General features: G+C 47.0%; 1 protein-coding gene across 2 annotated transcripts; it reads left to right on the forward strand.

Moving 5' to 3' along the window:
* Positions 1-24,029, forward strand: VGF (VGF nerve growth factor inducible). 2 transcript variants are annotated; one of them, XM_069217162.1, is made up of 2 exons: positions 1-98; positions 20,174-24,029. In XM_069217162.1, exon 2 carries the CDS (start codon positions 20,190-20,192, stop codon positions 21,825-21,827), a length of 1,638 nt encoding a protein of 545 aa, XP_069073263.1. In that variant the 5' UTR covers positions 1-98; positions 20,174-20,189; the 3' UTR covers positions 21,828-24,029. The 2 variants fall into 2 exon arrangements, with proteins under 2 accessions (XP_069073263.1, XP_069073264.1); XM_069217163.1 differs by having other exon boundaries at positions 53-110.
* The last annotated feature ends 395 nt before the right edge of the window (positions 24,030-24,424 follow it).

The raw sequence follows: 24,424 nt of genomic DNA on the forward strand, positions 1-24,424 counted from the left end.
TGAGCTCGGTATATGAGCTGCCGGAGCTCCCCTTGGTGCTGAAATCAGCAGAGGCAGTCAGAGGAGAGAGAGCAGAGCCAGAAAGCACAGTGAGCGAGGTAAGGAGAGAGGTACGGAACCAGAGAGTCAAGTACAGCCCCATGTGTAGAGCGTGAGAGACACAGACCAAGACAGGCTTTGTGAGGGTCCTACAGACCCCGCGGGGTCTGGTGCAAAGTTTAAGAGAGAGGTACGGACTGAGAGCATCAGGTACTGAACATGGTGCTCTGCAGCAGGTACAGAGCATAGAACTGCAGAAGCCACAGGGTGCACGGTCAGGGCAGAGGCACAGTAAGGAGGCAAGGGGCACTCCGGTACCAAGCCGGGGGGGCCGCAAAGGGTGGGGAAGAAAGGATGGTGGTACTCAATGGGAAAGACGAGGGAGGTGCGGGTGGGGCTAGGGACAGAACACAGGTTCGGTGCCTGGTACACAGCGTAGACACAAAGTGTGGGTGCGGAACCTAGGCACTGCCGAGGGGGGCGGGGCAAGGGACAAAACAATGACACGTTTTCTATCCCAAGGAGAGCTCAGGTTCCATACTTGTGGTGGTATTGGTGGTGGGTGTGGGGGCAGAGAACACGCAGGTACAGTACAATTCACAGTACATAATGTAAGTGCATAGTCAATGTATAGCTCACTGGTACTGAGGTCGAGGTTTCGGGTCGAGGCGCTAGGGACGAAACACAGGTGCGGTGCCTAGTGGAGATACAAAGTCTAGGAACCGCAGCCAGTACTGCACTCCGACACAGGCCCGGGGTGCAGAGCAAAGGACAAAACACATCTAGAGTGCCTGGTACAGTGCGCGGGTACAGCTAGGTACGGAGCGCATGCACGCCACTGAGGGACAGAGACGGGGGGGTCGGGGGGGGGGGGGGCGGCGGTAGAAGGACCGCAGGGCGGTGTCTGGGGCGGTGCGCGGGTACATGTGTGGTTCGGAGCCCAAGTACATCACTCATGTATAAAGATAAAGTTGGGGGGTGGGTGGCAGAGAGAACACAGGTACGGTGCCGCAGACAGTACGCAGGTCTATGGAAGGAGCCCAAGTACGCCACTGAGGTACAGAGATAGAGGAGATGGCAAAAGGGTCACAGGTACCGGTCTAGGTACACAGATACGGTGTCCGGGGCAGTGCGCAGCCACAGGTCTCAGGTACGGAGCCCAGGTACGCCACTCAGGTACAGAAATGAATGTTGCGGGGTTGGTGGGGCAGAGAGAACACAGGTACTGGTCTAGGTACGGAGCCCAAGTACGTCATGCAGGTACAGAGATGAAGGTTGGGTGGTTGGGGGGCGGAGGGGAGGAAGGAGAACACAGGTACAGTGTACCTCGTTCGGACAGAGCGCAGGTACAGAGGATAGGTAAGGAGCACAAGTACGTCACATAGGTACAGAGATGAAGGTTGGGTGGTTGGGGGGAGGAGGGGAGGAAAGAGAACACAGGTACGGTGTACCTCGTTCGGACAGAGCGCATAGGTACAGAGATGAAGGTTGGGCGGTGGGGCGGGCAGAGAGAACACATGTGCTGGTCTAGGTAGGGAGCCCAAGTACGTCATCCAGGTACGGAGCTGAAGGTTGGGTGGTGGTGTGTGTGGGTGGAGGGGAGAACACAGGTACGGTGTCACGGTCAAAGCGCAGGTACAGAGCCTAGGTACGGAGCCCAAGTACATCACCCAGGTCCAGTGATGAAGGTTGGGGGGCAGGCAGAGAGAACACAGGTACTGGTCTAGGTACGGAGCCCAAGTACGTCACCCAGGTGCAGAGATGAAGGTTGGGGAGCGGGTAGAGAGAACACAGGTACTGGTCTAGGTACGGAGCCCAAGTACGTCACCCAGGTGCGGTGATGAAGGTTGGGGAGCGGGCAGAAAGAACACCGGTACTGGTCTAGGTACGGAGCCCAAGTACGTCACCCGGGTGCAGAGATAAAGGTTGGGCGGCGGGGGCGGGCAGAGGGAGGACAGGTACGGTGTCTCGGACAGAGCGCAGGTACAGAGTCCAGGTACGGAGCCCAGGCATCGACCTCCCCAAGAGAGACGGGACCCCAGAACGGACCTCAGGAACTCATCACTGAGCCCCAGTCCGGAAGAGCGAGGAGGCGGGGAACGCAGAAAGTACCGAGGTACAGAGCCCGAGACGGTCAGATGCACACGAACAGCTTGAGAGAGTCGCGCACCGAGTCTGAGACCCCTTACTGAACGAGAAGACGGGAAACAGCCGGGCAGAGTGAGGCGTACGGAGACACGGTTCAGAGCCTGCATAGAGAGACAACGTACAGAGCCGGATACCGAGCCCGCGTACGGAGATACGGTTCAGAGCCCGCATAGAGAGAGAACTACAGAGCCGGATACCGAGACAAGGTACGGAGCCCGCGTACGGAGACACGGTTCAGAGCCCGGATAGAGAGACAACGTAGAGAGCCGGATACTGATACAAAGTACGGAGCCCTGATTTACGTATAGAAACAATGCACAGACCCGATGTTCAGAGCGCGCAAAACGAGACAGAGCCCTCGTACAGAGACAATGTACAGAGCCTTTAGTCTAGACACACGGACACATCGCACAGAGGCCGCATAGAGAGACAGAGCATGCATACAGACAACGTGCAGACAACACATACAACATGCAGAGCCCGCATACAGACATCGTGCAGACACCACATACAACATGCAGAGCCCGCATGCAGAGACACATGCAATGTACAGATCCGCACGCAGAGGCAACGCACAGAGCCCCTACACAGAGAAATATACAGAGCCTTGGTCTGGATACAGAGACAATGTACACAGCCCTAGTCGAGGTTCAGAGACAACGCACCGATCCCCAGGTCCCGGCTCTAGGTGCAGACAATGTACAGGTACCGGATCTGGGTACAGACAATGTACATATCTCGGCTGCAGGTGCAGTTGATGTATAGAGCCCGGCTCTGGGTACAGAGACGACGTACAGTCCGTGGGTCTAGGTGCGGAATCTACGCAGAGAGGTCAGATCCTTAAAGGCAAAGTCTCCCGGAGCAGGCAATGGGTGGGTGCACAGAAGCCGGCACAGCGCTGGAAATCCAACGCAAGGAGCCGGGTACCGAGCCAGGGAAAGAAAGAACCTGTAAGAGCCACGTGGACAGGAACAGAGTCCGAGAGAGGCTGGGAGAGAACCTGCAGGTAGAAGGTTCGTGAGCAACGAACCCGCGCGCAGATCCTGCAAACACGAGGTAGGTAGACACAGACCGAGCGACCCCGCTGCAGAGGCCGGGGAAACAGCACCAGGGAGAACCTTTCAGAGCCCGAGAAAGGATGCTGGCAGAGTCCGGGCAGCGCCTAGCTCGAACAGTGCCTAGTTCAACCTGGGAGAACCTTTCAAAGCCCAACAAAGGATGCTGACAGAGTCTGAGCAGTGCCTAGTACATCCCTGGAGAGACAGTACCTTTCAGAATCAGGAGAAAGTATACCAACAGAGCCCGAGCAGTGCCTAACACATCCTGTAGAAATAGTACCTTTCAGAACAGGAGAAAGGAAGCTGACAGAGTCCGAACAGTGTCTAGCTCAAACACGGTGAACCTTTCAGGGCCCGAGAAAGGAAGCTGACTAAGTCCGAGCAGTGCCTAGCACATCCCTGGAGAGACAGTACCTTTCAGAGCCCGAGAAAGGATGCTGACAGAGTCCGAGCAGTGCCTAGCACATCCCCGGAGAGACAGTACCTTTCAGAGCCCGAACAATGCCTAGCTCGAACAGTGCCTAGCTCAAACAGGGAGAACCTTTCAGAGACCGAACAGTGCCTAGCCCATCCCGGGAGAGGAAGTACTTTTCAGAGCCCGAGAAAGGATGCTGAAAGAGTCCCGGTGATGCTCGCAAGCCCGACAGTGCCTGAAAGCACTGAAGCACTTGGATCCAAACAAGAATCTATGGCAATCAACTAGGCGCAGTGCTTGGGCTAAGAGTCCAGAACACGAGTGTGCCAGGAGCATCGGAATCAAGCAAGCGCCTAGATACGTAACAGATCAAAGCGCTGAAGAAAGAGCTTGTCGAGGTGTATATTTTCAATCACTAAAGAGGGAGAGGGGGTACTGAAAGTAATTCTTGTGTCCTGACAATCACTAGTGTGTATACGTTCAAGTTGTACGTTGTGTTTGTGTTCCGTACAAGATGTTACTGTTGGATTGAATACTGCGTCGTACCAAGGGCGTGGCTGGGTTCGTGTCCGCAGCGTTGGGTACTGCTTCCAAAAGGGGCTTTTGCAACAGCTAGTACTGGGGTATCTCAGTGCCTGAGTTTGGGTATTGTGTTTGGACATCACTCACTATAAAGACAGCTTCTATTGAGTGGTATTAGTGTTTGAGGTTGGATAGTGAGGTTGTGCATCGCTCGCTATACAGAGAGTTTGAACTGGGGTGTATTAGTGTTTGAGGTTTGGTATTGATGTTGAGTATTGTTCGCTTTAAAGAGAGCTTGTACTGGGGTGTGTCTGAGGTTGGGCATTGAGGTTGAGCATTACTTGCCTTAGAGTTTGTACTAGGGTGGATTAGTGTTTGAGGTTGTGTATTGATGTTGAGTATTCGCAATAAAGAGAGCTTGTACTGGGGTGTGTCTAAGGTTGGGCAATGAGGTTGAGAATCGCTTGCCTTAAACAATTTGTACTGGGGTGTATTAGTGTTTGAGGTTGGATATTGAGGTTGGGCATCACTCGCTATAAAGACAGCCTCTATTGTTCAGTATTAGAGTTTGAGGTTGAGTAATGAGGTTGGGCTTCGCTCACTATAAACAGAGCTGGACCATGTGTATTAGTGTTTGTGGTTGGACATAACTTGCTACAAAGAGAGCTTCCACTGGGGTGGGTCTAAGGTTGGGCACAGAGGCTATGCATCATTTACTATATAGACAGCCTGCACTGGGGTGTATACGTGTTTGAGGCTGGATATTGAGGTTGAGCATTGCTCGCTATAAGCAGAGCTTGTACTGGGGTATATTAGTCTTTGATGTTGGGTACTGATGTTGAGTATTGTTTGCTATAAAGAGAGCTTGTACTGGGGTGTATACGTGTTTGAGGTTGGATATTGAGATTGAGCATTGCTCGCTATAAGCAGATCTTGTACTGGGGTATATTAGTGTTTGAGGTGGGGTATTGCTATACAGATAGCTTGTACTGGGGTGAATACGTGTTTGAGGTTAGATATTGAGTAGGAGCATTGCTCGCTCAAAGCAGAGCTTGTACTGGGGTATATTAGCGTTTGATGTTGGGTATTGATGTTGAGTATTGTTAGCTATAAAGAGAGCTTGTACTGGGTGTATAAGTGTTTGAGGCTTGATATTGAGGTTCAGCATTGCTCACTCTAAGCAGAGCTTGTACTGGGGTATATTAGTGTTTGAGGTTGTGTATTGGTGTTGAGTATTGTTCGCTATGAAGAGGGTTTGTACTAGGATGTATAAGCGTTTGAGGTTGGATATTAAGGTTGAGCATTGATCGCTATAAAGAGAGCTTGTACTGGGTTATATTAGTGTTTGAGGTTGGGTATTGGTGTTGAGTATTGTTCGCTATAAAGAGAGTTTGTACTAGGATGTATAAGCGTTTGAGGTTGGATATACTAAGGTTGAGCATTGCTCGCTATAAAGAGAGATTGTACAGGGGCGTATTAGTGTTTGAGGTTGGGCATCACTCGCTATAAACAGAGCTTGTACTGGGGTGCAACAGTGTCTGAGGTTGGGTATTGATGTTGAATATTGTTTGCTATAAAGAGAGTTTGTACTAGGATGTATAAGGTTTGAGGTTGGATATTAAGGTTGAGCATTGCTCACTAAAAAAAGAGCTTGTACTGGAGCATATTAGTGTTCGAGGTTGGGCTTCACACGTTATAAACAGCTTGTACTGGGGTGTATCGGTGTCTGAGGTTAGATATTGAGGTTGAGCATTGCTTGCCTTAAACAGAGCTTATACTGGGGTCTATTAGTGTTTGAGGCTGGGCATTGATGTTGGGCATCGCTCTCTGTGAAGAGAGCTTGCACGGGGGTGCATTTGGGTATCACTCACTAAGCGGGATTATTGCAGGAGCTTTTACTGCAGTTGTATTGGTGTGTGAGGTTGGGTATTACTCACAAGAAGGGCTATTGCAAGAGATTGTACTGGGGGCTTCTTTGTGTATTAAGGTGGGCATTGCTAAGAGGGACCGTTGCAAGAGCTTGTACTGCTGGTTTCAGTGTAGAAGGGTGGGTGTCGCTCTGATGGGCGGTTGCAATAGCTTGTGCTAGGACTGTATTAGTGTATGAGGTTGGATATCGCTCATTATGTCGGGCTATTCTAAGAGTGTGTACTGGAGTTGTATGGATGCATGAGGTTGGATATTGTGCACTATAAAGGGCTATTGCAGGGCAGTAGATTGTACTCTGGTGTATTTTTGTGTGAGGGTGTGTATTGTTCATTATAAGGAGTTATTTATTTCTAGAGCTTGTACTGAGATGTATTTGTGTGTGAGGTTGGATAGTGCTCACTCTCGGGGGCTATTTCAGGAGATTGTACTGTGATGGACTAGTGTGTGAGAATGGATATCTCCCACTAGGAGGCGCTATACGGAGCTTGTACTGGTGTGTACTGATGTGTGTGGGGGTAGGGACACTGTAAGGGGGTACTGCAACAGGTTGTACTTGGGTTGCATTGGTGCATGAGGTTGGGTATTGGATGTGAGGGTGGGTATCTCCCAATGTACGATGCTATTGAAAGCTAGCACTGGGATGTATTAGTGTATGATGCTGTGCATCTCTATGGGGGGCCACTGTGATAGCTTGTACTTGGGTTGCATTGGTGCATGAGGTTGGGTACTGGGTGTGAGGTTGAGTATTACTCAGTGTACGATGCTATTGAAAGCTAGCACTGGGATGTATTAGTGTATGAAGTTATGCATCTCTTTGGGGGGGCCACTGCAATAGCTTGTACTTGGGTTGCATTGGTGCATGAGGTTGGGTACTGGGTGTGAGGTTGAGTATTACTCAGTGTACGATGCTATTGAAAGCTAGCACTGGGATGTATTAGTGTATGATGTTGTGCTTCTCTTTGGGGGGGCACTACGGTAGCTTGTACTTGGGTTCCATTGATGCATGAGGTTGGGTATTGGGTGTGAGGTTTGAGTATTACTCAGTGTACGATGCTATTGAAAGCTAGCACTGGGATGTATTAGTGAATGAAGTTATGCATCTCTTTGGGGGGCCCACTGTGATAGCTTGTACTTGGATTGCATTGATGCATGAGGTTGCGTATTGGGTGTGAGGTTGAGTATTACTCAGTGTACGATGCTATTGAAAGCTAGCACTGGGATGTATTAGCGTATGATGCTGTGCATCTCTATGGGGGGCCACTGCAATAGCCTGTACTTGGATTGCATTGGTGCATGAGGTTGGGTACTGGGTGTGAGGTTGAGTATTACTCAGTGTACGATGCTATTGAAAGTAAGCACTAGGATGTATTAGTGTATGATGCTGTGCATCTCTATGGGGGCCACTGCGATAGCTTGTACTTGGGTTGCTAGGTGCATGAGTTTGCATATTGCTCACTATACGGAGCTGTTCAAAGAGGTTGTCCTAGAGGTGTATTAGTGTATGAGATGGGGTATTGCTCATCACAGGAGGCTATTTTTTTTTACAAGAGGTTGTACATGTGGCTTATTAGTTTATGAGTCTGAATATTGCTTACTATAAAGAGCTCTTGAAAAACCCTGTACTGGGCTCTTATACGTATATGAGGCTGGGTACAGATCACTAGAAGGCATCACTGCTAGGTTGTGTACTGTTCAGTGTTAGAAGGGAGGAAGTCCATTACTCAGTTTATAGGTTGGGCTTTATTTTAATGGAGTAGAAAATACTATTTCTGGATTGTTTAGTGTCTATTTGCGGGGTTTGGTGGGGTTTTGTTTGTGTTGAAATTGGATAATGCTCAAACAAGGAGCTTTTGTGGAGGTGAGGAGATTTGTGAGGGTGGTTGGAAACTGAGGTGGGTGTAGAGTGTTGGCTTACCATTAGTTTTTGGTTTGTGCTAGTCAATGTAGTTGGGGGAATATGTATCATGTTATCTTTACTACTCTATGGTGTGTATGGTTAGTATCTTTGATGCCTACAGTTGATAGTAAGAGCTGCGCAGTGTGGTGCTGACTGGTACTGTGGGAATAGGTTGCTCCTTGTTGGGAATATTTCTGGGCTGCAGGTGGGGTATGTGTTGTCTGATATTTCTGATATTGAGTGTATTATCTGCCCAGGGCTGTGGGTATGGTTTTTCTAATTTTGTGTCATGTGTGGCATAAACAGATATGTTGACCATTGGTTTAGTAATAGATTCCTGCAGTATTATATGCTACCTAGTTTTAGGGGTATGAATTATTTGTCCTTGCAGGTAAACATTCTTTGATGTAGGGGTCTGCGTTTCCTCATGTTGTACAGTCGGTGTTGAGGGTTTGTGTTGCTTGGTGTTGTAGTATGTGTTGTCCATTGGTGCAGGTATATGTGCCTGATGCTGAGAGTATCATTCAATATCTGTGCTATTTGTGACGCAGAACCGAGATAACGCTCTGCAGTGTTGGGGTGGTACTGTTTGCTGCTGAGGTTTGTGTCGCCTGGTGGTGTGGTCTGTGCTGCCTAATGTTAGAGCAGATATTTATTGGTATTGAGGGGTATGTGATCTTGGGTTTTGAGTGTGCTTTCCTTGATGCTATGTCTTTACATTGACTATTATCTGTGCAGTGTCGGGTACATGTTCTTTGTGGTTTTCCCCAGTGTTGACTATTGAGATATGTTCCTGGTGTTACCATGTGGACTGCCCAACGTTGCTGTGTCTTATGCACCGTTAATGTTAATGGAACTGTCCATTAGGTGTATATGTTGCCAGGTTTTGGGGTATATCTCGCCAGGCATTGGGGATGCTTCTTGCTTTTTGGATGGTACGTTGCCCAGTGTTGTGTGTGTCTACTGCTGCCCTGAAGAGTAAATTATAAGTGCCAGCTAATCACAAATATAGTTTTGTGGCTGTCTCTCACACTTCCTCGTCCATCACACTGGTAGAAGTGGTACCCCAAGACTAGATAAGGGCACCTCTCTGTTCACTCACGCTCATCATCAAATTGTTTCCCACAGAGGGTCATAACGAAAACAACACTGCCAAAAATGCATACTCCCGTAGTGTAGAATGTTACTCATCCAATAATGTAATCTGGTGCCCCATATAAATGGTACAATGTTATTACAGTGTTGAATGAGTGTTTACTGGTGGTTATTTGAGCTCAAATATTGCCTGGTGTTATAGGTTTATACTGAACAGATTTTGGGTGGCTGTTATGCAATGTTGTGGTGAGTGTGGCCAGTGTTGTAGTATGTACTATTTATTTCTCTGTATATGTTGTCTGGTGTTGGGGATGGCGCAGGTGTACTTCAAATAGTGTGGGTATGCTTTACCATGATTTTCCTGTGTCAGGTGTCTTGTGGTCTTTGCTGGGGCAAGTTTTGGCTGAAGATGGGCAGGGCAATGCTTGATTTTGGGACGGTACGCCCAATGCTGTTTATTGCCTAATGTTGCTAGTGGTTGCTTTGCTTGGTGTTGAGGTACGTTTTGCTTGGTGTCTGGAAATTTGTTTCTTGCCATTTTTTGTTTTATGTTTGGAGAATATGCTAATTAGTGTTGAGTATGTGTGGTGATGAAGGCGTATGCTGCCTAGTGTTATGGTGCCTGTTGTATGGTGCTCAAAATGTGTGCTGTTGTGGTATGTGCTGCTTGGTGGTTAGTGTTAAGAGTTGCTGCTGTCTGGTGTTTGGCATACATGCTCCTTTGTACTAAGTTATGCATTGCCATTATTGGGGGGATGAGGTGTCTAGCACTGAGACTGTGTGATGTCCTATACAGTGGTCATGGGTTGCGCTATATCACATTGAGCATCATCTGGTCTTTGGGGTGGGTTCTGCACGATACTGGGGTGCTTGTTACATGCTAACGATGCAATGTACAACACATTGCTGCAGTTTGTTCGTCTTGTTTTAATTAGAGGTTTTATCACCTGTTTTGGGGCCATTTGTTGCATCATGGTGGAGGAGAGTGTTGGCTGGTGTTGGAGTATATGTCGCTTAGTGTTAGATGGTATGTGATGTTTGGTGCTGAAGGGGCGGTGAATATTTTTGGGTATAGTTTGCCAGATGCTAAGAATATGTGATGCATGCTATTAGGGATATATGTTGCTATGTGTTGTTGGTATGATTCTTGAGGTGTGGGGCACCAGTTTGTTGGTGTTGGGCATGTTTTTATCTAACACTTAAATATGCATTGCCTCGCACCAGTGTTTGGGCTGCCTACCGTCATAGATTTTTGTTTTCTTCAGGTGGGGGTACTTGGCACGTGGTGTTGATAAAAGGAGTTGTCTTTTGACAGAAGTATTTAGGGAACGGGGTTATGTTGCCATGTGCTGTGGTATATTTTGCATGGCATTGGTGGGGTTTCCTGCCTGTTGCTGGTGGTGTACTCCCTTATATTCATGGAGATGATTTTGAAGTAACTGTTGCCTGGTTTGGTGGGGGATGGCGTTGGTGCCTGGAGCGAGGTATGTGTTAGCTGGTTTGGAGTGGGTGTTGTCTTACGTTGGTGTGTCTGTTCTCTGGTGTTGGTGCTGTGAGTTACCTCGTGTTGAACGTGTGTTGCTGAATGTCGGGCTGTGTACAAAGCAGTGTTGGTGTTTGTACTGTCCTCTTTTAGGCATTTTTTTCCCTGGTGTTATGACATATATTGCCCAGTAATGGTGTATGTGCTGCACAGTCTTTTGGCTTTGTATTGCCTCGTGTTGGAGCATGTATTTTCTGGTGGTGTTGTCATATGTTGTCTAGTGTTGGTGATATATATTATTTGGTGCTTGGGTATATAATGTGTACTGCCTGCTGATCAGTGCTGCATACCAAAATCAAACACGCCCCCCCCTGTATTCCAATGGAACTGGGCTAGGGCCATGTGTACAAAACAACATTCAAGTAGGAATCACTTAGAAATACTTCATAATACGTGCATAGGGGTTAACGTACTCCGTGGCCCTGCAAACACAATGAATGAACTGTTGGATGCGTGCTTTATTGGTGCTGCAGTGTGTGTCATCAAGTGATGCTTGGTTTTGGGTGGGTATGTTATTCTGTGTTGCTGGGGGTTGTTCTCTGGAGTTGGGTTTAATGTCACCCTGTGTGTTGTTCATTGTTGGATGAGTGCGTTTTCAAGCTTTAGAGGCGTGTTTTGCCGTGGGTTTAGGTGATGCATTACTCGGTGTGGGGAACCTGTTGCCTACTGCAGTAGGGGCACGGGGTTTTGCCGTGTGTGTGGATATCTAATGGCAACTAGCTTGATATGTTTTACCTGGTATTGCGGCGTGGGAAGGCATATATTACTAGTCATTAGTGGTATGTTTGCCTTGATTTATTTATTTGGGGACAGAGTATGTGTATGTTGCTGCCATGGCTTATGTTGCTCATTGGCTAGGGTACAGGCAGCTTTACTATAGAGGCATGAGTTACCTGGTACTGCAGTGTACGTCACTGGGTTTTGGTGTATGTATGGCCCAAGCTAAAGGTGTTTGTTGAGTGATACTGTGGGTGTGTGTTGTACTATATGGGGAGTTTGTGCTGCTTGATGTTGTCATATGTGCGGCTGGTTTTGGGGGGGGGGCGTTTACATGGTATTGGGAGAAGGCGCTGGCTAATATTTGTAGCTTGCTGTAAATTATGTGTTGTCTAGTATAATACTGTGTGTTGTCTGGTGTTGCAGCATGTAGCTCCAAGAGGCGAGTGGGCGTAGTGTGCACTAAATGTGTTCTGATGTTTTTGTTACTGTGTAGTGCTAGGGTGTGTTATGTGGCCTGAGAAGAGTGGATTGCCTAGTAATGTGGCTATGTGGTGTCCTGTGTTTCTATTGCTTAAATCTTTGGGCATGTGGCTCCTGTGCTTCGGTAATTGTTACTGATGTTGTGGCACGTAGGTGTTACTTGGTCTTGGAGTTGTGTTGCCGGGTTTTGGGGGTGTCTGTTACACTCTCCTGGGAGAAGGCGCTGCCTGGTATGCGTTTTCCTCTATTGGGTATATGTTGCATAGTGTATGTGTTATTTGATGTTCTAGGACGTGTTGTCTGTTTTTGCAGACATACGTGTCTGATGTTGGGGTTGTTTGTTACGTGCTACTGAGAGCGGGCGTTGCATGTGTTTTTTGTATTGCCTAGTGAGACCACCTGTTGTTTGATATTCAAGGGTGTGTAGGGGTACGTGCTGCAGATGTGCTTTGTGGTGCTTGCCATTGGTGTATTGGCTATACGGTGCTGCGAGAGGTTTTTGGGTGTTGCGTGCTTCAAGGAGCTACAGCTTGATCGGCACCTTCCCTCGGTCGCACAATAAATGAATGCTGCGCTGGGACCCCGTCCTCCTCTGCAGCCCCCACACAAGTGAGGGGCGCCCTTGGAAGGTGTGCCCCACTAAGAGCGCAGCCATGCCTTGCCTGCGATCCCATGAAGATAGGGGGGGGGGGGGGGGGGGGGGTGTTTTGACCTTAACTTAATAGCCCTCCCCTAGAACACCCCCGCATCCTCCCCGCACCCAAGACAGGTGGCGAGGACGGAACTCCATGTTCCACTATCTTTTCTAGCTCCCGGAACTCTAGCTTTTTGCCTGTCCCTTTCCACCCAGTGCTTTAAATGGGCAGGTACTGCCCGGTACTGAGTACCCGCACTTTCACCTGAAAAGGGGAGTTCCCGCGCTCCTCAGCAGCGGTGCAATGCATTTAAATGGGAGAGTGCCAGCACTTCTCGGGAGCAAACAGGTACTCTGGATAGTGAGTACCAGTACTTCCCAGGTCCATTTAAAGCACTGATTCCACGCCCGCCGCCCCCGTTGTCTGTTCTTCGAACTTCTCTGGACGCTGCTGTTGCTCACGCCCGCTCGGCTGCCCGCTTCCTCCGTCCACAGCCCGCAGTTCTCACCGCCCCCTTCAGTGTCCACAACTTGCAGACCTCGGTCGCTCCCTCCTTTCCGTCTCTGCAGCCCGCAGACTGTCCCGCCTGCTCCCCTCTCCCACAGCCTCTCCTCGCTGAGTCTCCACTCTTCCCTCACTGCCCACAGCGGATATCCCCCCCATGCGCTTCCACAGGAACCCACAGATCTCCCTCCCACCCTCTTCTCAGCCTCTCCACAGTCCGAAAATCTCCTTCCCTCCCGGTCTAGCCAGTGTGGAGTCTGGAGATCTCCCTTACAACCTCTTCTCTCTCAGTATCTCTCTACTCAGCCCCATTTTCTGTCTCAGCCCACGCACCTCAGTTCCCCCTCCCATCCTCTACTCAGCCTCTCTCCACATTCAGGGTAGCTTTGCCCGGCCCCGACAAGTCACTCAGGAGGCTGCTGATCTCTGGTACAACTTCTTCTCTCTCAATATCTCTGTACTGAGCCTCTCATCTTCCTTGTCTATCCAGAGACCGCAGCTCTCTCTCCCATGCTATCCTCAGCCTCTCTCCACTCTACAGATCTCCTTCCGGTCCCCGACAGGTCACTCCGGAGGCTGCTGATCTCTCTTACAATCTCTTCTCACTCAGTGCCTCTCTACTCAGCCCCTCGCCTTCTGCCTCAGCTCACAGACCTCAGATCTCCCGCACATCCTCTTTCTACAGTCGGCAGATCTCGTTCCAGCACTCGACTCGCGCTTCCGGAGCCTGTTTACCACTTTTACAGCATCTCACTCGGTGCCTTTCTACTCAGCCTCTCGCCTGTCTCATCCCCGGGACATTCGATCTTGCCCCAGGTTCTTCTCGGCCTCGCTCCACAGTTCTGTTACCCCTATCCTGTTACCTCCCCAGCTCGAACCCTTCTCCATAGGACCCCCCGCCACCTCCAGATCTTCCACTTTAGATCTCTCTCGGTTGCCCCCAGGCCCCGGTGGCCAGCTCCCCCTGCGCCCACTAAAACTAGACCTCTCGCTCTCCGTGGAATGTCTTCCCTCCTCTTGTTGAAGAGCTGATGTGAGTTTAAGCCACCAGGTTTGGTCACCGAGTGGCTGAAAGCGTGTCCAGACCAGAGAACAACAAGCCCTCGGGGCACCACGGCCTTGTAGCTATTTCCCAAGCGCCGGCTGGGCTGGGGCCTGCCTCCTGTCCAGCATCACTGGTCGAGAAACTCAAAATCATACCTGGTTGAGGTCCCTACCTAGGGGGGACGTCTAAGGCACCTCACTTTAGTGGTAAAAGGATTATTGCTAGCAAGTTTTTTTTTTTAATTCACATAGCGAATCCAAGGGTTCATAAACAATCTTAAGACTGTCATTTTGATATTGGTATGACGTTGACATTTTTTCACCCCAAGCCCATATGCATTTCCTTCCTTAGATGGGTCTTGTTCAGGAGGCATACTTGTAAAGCAGTTCCTGACCCGGGGCCCATAATTCTTTGCAAGTGGTCACAGAGAGTAGGGGGATTGCAATTTGCTTTTTGAATACAATTCAAACCAGAAATGAACTAGACATAACTTTTCCCACACACATGCGACGCACTGTAAGATGACCCACCATAGCAACGATAGCTGGGACACTACAAGGGTGTGCCCAGGACAGAGGTGGAAGCACAAGGAATATTGAGTTGCAAAAGGAGTGTGTGTCAGAGTAACATGGAGCTGTGATAGCACCAATGTTTAGTGGCGGGGCAGCAACTGGGCACTGTGCCCTGTGTGTCAGGGTGTGGAGTGCATAACTGGAGCAGAAGCTTCTGAAGGCTATATCTGATGGATTGTGCCCAGTTCTGAAGACCAAACCTAGTGCATTGTGCCCTGCTCTGATGGCCACATCTGGTGCATTGTGCCCAGTTCTGAAGACCACACCTGGTGCATTGTGCCTAGTTCTGAAGACCACACTCGATTTATTGTACCACACTCGATTTATTGTGCCCCACTCTGATGACCACACCTGGTGCATTGTGCCCAGTTCTGAAGACCACACGTGGTGCATTGTGCCCCTCTGCTGACCACACCTGGTGCATTGTGCCCAGTTCTGAAGATCGCACTTGGGGCATTGTGCCCAATTCCAAAAAACACACCTGGTTCATTGTGCTCGCTCCTGAAGGCCACACATGGTGAATTGTGCCCAGTTCTGAAGACCACACCTGGTGCATTGTGATCACTACTGAAGGCCACCTCTCATGCATTGCACCCAGTTCCATGACCACACCTGGTTCATAATGCTCAGCTCTGGAGACAAGACCTGGTTCACTGTGCTCATTTATGAAGACCACACTTGGTTCTTTGGGCTCACTTCTGAAGTCCACATCTTATGCATTGTGCCAAGTTCTGAAGGCCACACATGGTGCATTGCACCCAGTTCTGAAAACCACACACGGTGCATTGTGCCAAGTGCTGAAGGCCGCACTTGGTGCATTGTGCCCAGTTCTGAAGACCACACCTAGTGCATTGTGCCCAGTTCTGAAGACCACACCTAGTGTATTGTGCCCAGATCTGAAGACTACACCTGGTTCATTGTGCTCACTTCTCAAGACCACACATGGTGAATTGTGCCCAGTTCTGAAGGCCACATCTTCTACATTGTACCCAGTTCTGAAGACCACACCTGTTTCATTGTGCGGAGACCAGACCTGGTTTATTGTTCTCAGTTATGAAGACCACACATGGTTCAATGTGCCCAGTTCTGTAGGCCATCCATGGTGCATTCTGCCCAGTTCTGAAGACCACACATGGTGCATTGTGCCCAGTTCTGAAGACCACACCTGCAGCATCGTGCTCACTTCTGAATGTCATATCTTATGCATTGCACCCAGTTCTGAAAACCACACCAGGTTCATTGTGCTCACCTCTGAGGGCCACATCTGATGCATCATGCCCAGTTCTTGAGGCCTAGCCTGTTGCACTGCACCTAGTTCTGAAGGGAATGCTTGGCACATTGCATTCAGCTCTGCAGGCCATATCGGCTGTGCTGTGCTCCATTCTGAAGACTACACCTGGTGCATTGTGCCTAGTTCTGAAGGCCACATCTGGTATATTGTGCTCCATTCTGAAAACCCCACCTGGTGCATTGTGCTCTGTTGTGAAGGAGTACACGTGGAGCATTGTGCCCAGATCTGAAGACCACACATGGTTCATTGTGCCCAGTTCCGAAGACCACACCTGAAGTATTGTGCTCACTTCTGAATGCCATATCTAGTAGGTTGTTCTCAGTTCTGAAGACAAAACATGATGCACTGTACCCAGTCTTGAAGACCACATTTGGTACATTGTGCTCAGTTCTGTAGTCTGTATTGGGTTCGTTGTGCTTAGTTCTGAAGACTGCACCTGAGCATTGTGCTCAGTTCTGAAGACCACGGCTGGTGCATTGTGCCCAGTTCTGCAGGCCAAATCTTATGAATTATGCACATTTATGAAGCTCAAGCCTGGCGCATTGTGCCCAGTTCCGAAAGGCATGCTTGGTACATTGCATTCACTTCTAAAGGCCACATCTGCTGCTCTATGTTCCAGTCTGAAGAATACACCTGGTGCATTGTGCCCAATTCTGAAGGCCACACCTGGTATATTGTCCTTTGTTCTGAATGCCAGAATCTTATGCGTTGTGCTCACTTGTGAAGAACACACCTGGTGCATTGTACCCTGTTCTGAAGGCCACACCCAATACATTGTGCTCTGATATAAAGATCACACCAACACATTTTGCTCAGGTCTGAAGGCCATACCTGATTCATTATGCCCGGTTTTGAAGGGCACACGGTGCACTCTGTGAAGTTCTGAATGGAAGATCTGGCACAGTGAGTACAGTTCTAAAGACCACACCTGGTACATTTTGCGCGGTGCTGTAGCCCACATCAGATACATTGTTTTCAGTTATGTGGGCCACATCAGATGCACTGTGTGAAGTTCTGAATGCCACGTGCTGTTTTCTGCTCAGTTATCTTATGTTACGATATCTTATAATAGTAAACTGTTGGCCAATGGATGTTTTGGTGCTAGATACTTTCTGAACATATATTCCTTCAACCATGAGCAGACTACTCAAACACAGCTGTTTTTAGAGCTTTCCTAGAAGGATAATAGGGATTAACCTCCTCCAGCTTATGAGGCAGGGTATTACAGGCCTTAATAGCTAGCAAGCAAAAGGACCTTCCTCCAAACTGAACCAGTCGCAAACAAGGTATTCTCAGACTGCTTTTGGCAGTGGATCGAAGGCAGTTCTGTTATTTCCGCACATTTGCAGTACAGTTTTACCACAACGGCACGTTCAGAGTACATTGTTACCATGAATGGTGCAAAATTACAGGAAGTGGCATAACGGCATAATTCCAGGAATTTCATGTAACACCAAATTCCCAAAATTAGGCGAAACCAGCCCCATTTATGGAAGTCTAAAGATCAGATATACAGTCTAAATTCTGTATGATTTGCAGGTTCATGGCCTCAGACTTGTTTATGCCTAGAGACAATTACCAGTGCCATAGAATCAGGGCCTGAACTGCTATCTTCCACCCTTCCAAAGGGAAAAAAAAAAAAAAAAAAGAATTTTCTTGAGTAGTCCAGGCCATAATACACACACGTGTGATTATAGCAATGTTTACTTGCTTGTGAGAAGACAGATTATCTTCAAGGTAACCCCCTATCCTTGATTGCTATTTTCAGGGTCGGGGTGGAGCCAAGGTCTAGAGGCCAGCACAGGTCTGACCAAACTCGTTATCGTGGTATAAGTCCATTACCTTGGTCTTTTCTAAGTTATGCTTTAGAGCATTTTCTCTTAGCATTCTAGCTGCCCCCTGATTATGCATTAAGAAAGCTGTGCAAGCCTGATTTTGGTCACTATCCAATCTAATAATTAGCTGCGTATCGTCCATGTACATCATAAAATGGTACACAAAAAAATCTTCTGAGCTTTGTCAGGGATTTTACATAAATATTATAAAGCATAGGGATAAAAGAGCAGTCCCGAGGTCCCCCCAGTGTGTACAGGATATTCATCAGATAATTAGGAGCCCATTTTTTTCTTTCAGTAGCGCTTACTAAGATTGGAGGTTATCCACTATGGAGCCAAGGCCCAACACCAATCTCCCTCAATCTAGTTAAAATAATTGGTGGCTGATAGATCTAAAAGGTGCATGTAATATGGCATCTAGGGTCCATCTTAGTTCATCTATTGCGGCAACGAGCAGTGACTCTGTGCTATGTTTCTCTATAAATCCTGACTGTACTCAATCCAGTGATGCTTCAAAATCAAGAAATTCTGTCAGCCTGGTATTTACTGCTTTTTCCTGCATTTTCTTTGGTGTCAGAGGAAGCGAGATGGGCAGAAATTGTAAAGGACCTCTAAATTTGCCAAAGCTTTCTACAGAATAGGTGTGACTATAGAGCGCACCTGGTGTATTGTGCTCATCTCTGAAGGTCACACTTGATTCTTTGCGATCATTTCCGAAGACCAAACCTAGTATACTACTTTATTATATCTATTTCTGGTTGTCACACAGGCAATTGTGTAAATTCTGGAGCCACTTCTTGAGAAGTGTGCCCCGTTTCAGATAACATGTAGTACTATTCTGTCAAGTTCGTACATCTAGAGCATTGTGTGCACATCCTGAGGCCACACCTAGAGTATCGTGGTCAGTTTTGGAGGTCTAACATCTAGAAATGTGACTAAGTGTGGAGGTCACAACAGGAGTATTGTGTCCAGCTTTGAAGGACTCATTTGGTGCATAGTGCCCATTTCTTAAGGGCACACCAGCAGAAGGTGCCAGTTATGGCGATCACACTTGGGTCACTATCTCCACTTGTGGAAGCCACACCCGTAGCACTGTATCCGGCAATGTAGGACACATCTAAAATGCAGGTCACAGAACTGGTGGCCCGACTTGGAGCACCGTGCCCAGTTCTGAAGTCCACATCTGGCTTGTGTCCAGTCAGGGGGGAGAGGGTCTTCTTGACCACTGCTTCATGTTTTTGTGACTACACCTGCAGACTATTGTGTCCTATTCGGTCACGGAGGGGGCGATTAATACAACAATAACCACCAGCAACGGGGATGAAATTGAATCTAGTCACCCATGGCACATCATAATTAATTGTAGCAGTGACAGAACAGAGTTAAAGCTAAAGGCAATGTAAGACCTTTGGTGTCAATAGGAGGCAAGGGGGTTTGAAATAAAATAAATACATTAGAACAACCTTCCTAGTAGGAGCTTCAGGATACAGACACGTCAGGAGAAGGGTAAGACGTGGTGGCTTGGGGAAGAATAGAGGACAGGAGTTGCATTGAATTGGGGGGCATCAGAGGGGGAAATGTGAAAAAAGAGAAGTGTCAAGAGGATTCACGAGATAAACGAGACAAGAGGGGACAGGGATACAGGTAGCTTTTTAGTATGAAAGGCAGAAAAAAATAATAGAAGGTCAAATAAAGAAAAGATGGAATAAGGGCAAGGAGAGAGCGAGGGGAAGGGAGACAACGACATAGGGGGTGAGTACATGCTGTATATGTTACGCTTCCAATAACAGCCATGCATGTAATGCAATGCAGAAAACTCCCAACAGATACTCACACAAGTAATCCAAGCTTGCAGCACACCTACATAATGCAATTTGGTACAGGTAAGCTTAAATGACTCACACAATATGTAATTCAATAGGATTTCACTTTAAACACAGATCTCAATATGTACGCACAACTGACACATACCGATGTAAATACTTCAGGGTTGCAAGCTTGTAAGACACCTACATATGTCTAATGTGGACACGCTTAAAGGACCGATCTAAATATGTAATTGATTGGTGCACGCTGTGCAACAAAGCTGTATATGCAATGTAATGGGGCAAGCTACAACATACCCACGTTCAGTAATTGAATGAAGAAAGCCTTCAAAGCACAGCCACTTTGTGACTCAATGTAATCATCTTTAAGGTTATACCTAAACCTGCATCCAACACACCACCACTTGGGAATAGAGGATAAAAGATATGAAAACACACACATTTTAGGGCTTTTACCTCCGATAGGGAAACTACTATGTTTTCCACTTTCAAATTCCATTATTTGTTAGTGTTGAGTGATTGTAATCATACTTCTTGAAGCGTAATTCACCCAATGGTGTAAGTGTTTTTACTGCTTAGTATATGATTTGCTCTAATTACTTTCCACTTTTCCTTCCAGGGAGGACATTAAAGAGATGATTTGGGCAACATATCTCCAACGAGCTGCCCTGACCCTTTCCATCATCCTCTTGCAGGAGTGCTATCTCCATGCCGCACCATTGGGAGAGGAAAAACACGAGGCACATCTGCCCAAAGCCCAACACAAAGAGATCCTCAAAGCTCAGGACCGTGAGATCAATTTGGAAGCTCCTCTAGAGAACAAAAATCATCCAGAGGGAGAGGTGCAGGCTAGGTCACTCCCAGACTACCAGACCAAGGCATCCGCCAGCGAGGATGATGATGAGCTCTTCAAAGACATAGATCCTAAGACTCTTGCTGCCGTACTCCTTCAGGCTCTAAATGTTGACCAAGACAAGCCTCAAGACTCGTCTGACAAGCGTGAAAATGTCTTTGAACAGTATGAGAACAACCTTGCAGCACAAGATGAGCCTAAAGCCGATGAAGACACAATGACAGAGAAAGTCCAGAGCAGAACTCGAAGTACTAACCTGGAATCACAGAAGCAGATGGCGAACAAACAGGGTAGAAAGCCTTGGAAGGAAGAGGAAAAGACTGAAGACACCGATATCAACTCTGATGATCTGGAGAACCTAAAGTCCATGCTGCAGGAGCTCCAGAAATACAGCACTGCTGCCAAGAGAGAGAGGTCCAATGAGATCGACACATACAACAACCAGGAAAGGGACAGAGACTATGACAGGGACCAAAACAACATCTTGAAAGAGCTAGAAGACTTCCAACGGATGCTGGATGAACAAGGGTCAGAGAAAAAAACCAACAAAGAAAAAAGGAGATCATACACCAAAGAGAGAGTAGAAGAGAAAAAGTATGTGCGAGAATATGAAAACCTGGATGATGGCAGGAGGCAACCGGACAGAAAGACAGATGAAGATAAGATTGCAGACATAGCCTCTAACCTGCTCTTGCAGTACCTTCTCAAAGGAGAAGACAACACAGACCAAGACAATAATGGCAAGGAGGAGGCAGAGGCATTTGCTGACGAGACTAAGAAGAACAACCTGATATTTGATGATGATGGTGGGAATGACATTGATGATGCCATTTCAGAATATGGCCTGGGAGAACAAGACAACGCTGCTGAGGACAAGCGATCCAATGAGGAGGATGAAGACATGGATCCCCAGACCATAGATAAACTCATTGAGATCTCCAGCAAACTCCACCTGCCCGCTGATGATGTCATAGACATTATCAATGATGTTGAGAAGAAGAAAAAAGATTCCTCAGAAAGGGAAGATCCGAGGCACAACAAGGCCCACAAAGAGAGGGTGAGGACCATTCCATCCAGGCATGAAGCCCCCCAACCGATGTACTACCCACCTTACCACAAGAAGGAACATTCCAAACACCACATGAAGGAGGAAGGAGTCTGGAACAACAATGTACTGGGGAACGACCTAGAATATGAAGACACACCCATGGCCTTGCCCAGAAAGTACAGAGATAAGCAAAACACCTACTCCAACTACATCAAGCCCCGGGCTTTCCAGAAGCCACATCAATACTACTACAACCCTCCAGGTTCCTTGATGCAGAGAGAAGACTATTACGATGACAGCCAGGACAAGGAGGAAGAGCTAGAAAACTACATTGAGAAGATTCTTCTGAAACACCCCGAGGTGTTCCAGTAGAGTGCGAGGAACTCCCTTTCACCTTGCCATGACCACTCATCTAAGTGTGTACACATGTTCAAATTACGCATGAACTGGGAAGACAAATGCCACATATTACAGATGCCTCCCCAGGGGTCGAATGTCAAGACAGGAGGTGTCCCTTTAACAGGGGGAAACTGTCACTGCAACAACTTGGGTCCATGGAGGATGGAGAAGGACGTTCTTTCTAAAAGCTAAATCTGCACTCAACCTAAAGACTTGGTAACTCGACATGCCAAGAGTGATCCACATTCCCCGCATTCGTTGATGTAGTGCACACCTACTTAAACATTACTGGAGGTCTTATTTCAAAAAAGAAAAGTAAAAATTCGTTTTCAGATCTTTAGGCCAACACCAGTGACCTTTCTGAAAATGTTTTATTGAAGAACACAGCAACATTAAATATTTATTGAAATAGGTTGGTTCAATCCATTTTATCAGCATAGTTTACAATCTCACTTTATCTCTACGATCTACAAAACAAGATATAATTAGAAGGGAAATTGTATTATTGTTTCAATAAACAAGGCATTCTAGAGTCATCACTTATACACTTTATACAGAATCTCGCCAGTGTATAATAAAGAATAAGGATACATGATTTCAAACAAGAATGTGCTCTGATATAGGGAACACATCTCCACTGTTCACGGAGATTTATTGAGATAAAAATGTATATTTTTTAAATGTACTCACCTCATTACTCCAATATTACAACTTAGGGTAATGTTGCCATAGCATAAGAGCATGGTCTAAAGAACAGAAATTGCATACTATGCCTAATGAGTTTCAGCATACGTTTTGAATATGTGAAAGAATAATTATGGAATGCAACTACATTTGACATGCATTATGCAACCGCGCTTTGGTAAATTTCTACTAAAGAACTGTCCATAGTGATCTATCAACAGCACCCAAAAGAGCACAACATGATATTGCTTAAGCTTCACAAACAGTAAAGATGAGTAGCAGATTTCTGGAGCACATTCATTGATGATATAGTTTATGTTTCACGGGTGACATTTTTCCAAATTGCATTGGTCACTGATTAATTTCAGGCATGCACTTTTGCCCTTTGTGAATGGATGAGAGACGTACTAGTCTGATGCCTGACTAGATATCAATGTATCAAAAACATCAGTATTGTATAAGAACTTCCTTCAACAGTGCACTGAATGAGAAGGAAATGCCAATCTCTGAAGTGAAAGGTGCCAAACGTCTCCAATATATATATATTCAGATATATAATTTGTTTTTACTTGGATGATGATTCAAAGGAAATTTGCCCGCATCCTCTAGTTCATCTAGCATCTGATTAGTAGTAAGAAGCCAATCAATGTACTCATACATGGTAAGAACATTGTCTATCAACTCAAACCGACCATTAAAAAGACCTTCGGTATTCGCGCTTGGCCATAGAGCAAAGCATTGTTCAAGTGATCTTATGCATAGGCAAGCAGCCAATCTCCAGCTGTTTGAGTGATCTTATGCAAAGACAGGCTGTCGATCCTGCTGTTCGAGTCATCTTATGTTAGGCAGGGAACCAATCTCCTGCTGTTCAAGGGATCTTATGCACAGGCAGGTAGTCTGTCTCCTGCTGTTCGAGCGATCTTATGCATAGGCAGACAGCCAAAATTCTGATCTTTATGACAGCCTTTTCATCTTTCTTGATACATCAGCATTGTTCTTCTATAGAACTCTGGAATCACTGGTGAAATGCTCCAGCCGAAACTGCCTTAGACAAGAAGAGCCCCTCCACTCCTGTGACATGGTTGAACAAAGCCTGTGACGTGCAGATCCTGCTAAATATTGTGAAGTGTCGCAGTTACATGAGTTATCTTTGTACCCGTGGGTAGGCCTAGGCATGCTGCTCAGTGTCGATCGCTGTATACAAATCCATGACATCCAAAGACTATACAATGTCGAAACAATCCACCAGCATTTCCAGCAAAAAAAAAAAAAAGAAATAAATACAAATATATAAAAACATTCCACAAAAAAGCAGTCCGGATCCACGGAGAATGTCTGCAGAGACCATGAAAGATTTGTGCAAAGGGTGCTGCACGTGTCCCTCCAGCTCTGCCAGTTTCTTGCTTCGTGAAGTTTGACTCATGTATAACCAGTTTCCTTGTCCTGAACCGTTGTTGTACTTAATAAAATATTGTTTGCCTGTTGTAAATAGCACGTGAATTACTAGTTTTGCTAAGAAATAAAAGCAACTATTTTATTAAGAGTTACTCTTGTTATTTACATAGGTCAGCTTGCGGTCTGAAATGAACTGACGGGGAGTGGTTTAAATGAGTGGGGTGGGACGGACAGTGGTAAGGTACCCATAAGCTGAGGAAGGAGTCAAGAAACGCCAGAAGTAGATATTTATGGAGAAATATGTCTGACCCAAGACTATGTGCAAAGTGAGGCATATTGACAAAGTATCCTCCTGAAGAGTTACACACTGACCATAGAGATAGTTGATGATTAATTTGTTCAGAATTATCTCAATCCCCTTGAGGGATAGACTTACCCCGACCAAGAAGACACCTCCACAACTAATGGATTGGTATTATTTTGACAGTTTC

Source organism: Pleurodeles waltl, chromosome 12 (genome assembly GCF_031143425.1).
Source record: "Pleurodeles waltl isolate 20211129_DDA chromosome 12, aPleWal1.hap1.20221129, whole genome shotgun sequence".
Classification (NCBI taxonomy): Eukaryota; Metazoa; Chordata; class Amphibia; order Caudata; family Salamandridae; genus Pleurodeles; species Pleurodeles waltl.

Excerpts from the sequence above, each read along its gene's own strand:
- VGF (XM_069217162.1), top strand. The coding sequence starts at position 20,190 with ATGATTTGGGCAACATATCTCCAACGAGCTGCCCTGACCCTTTCCATC.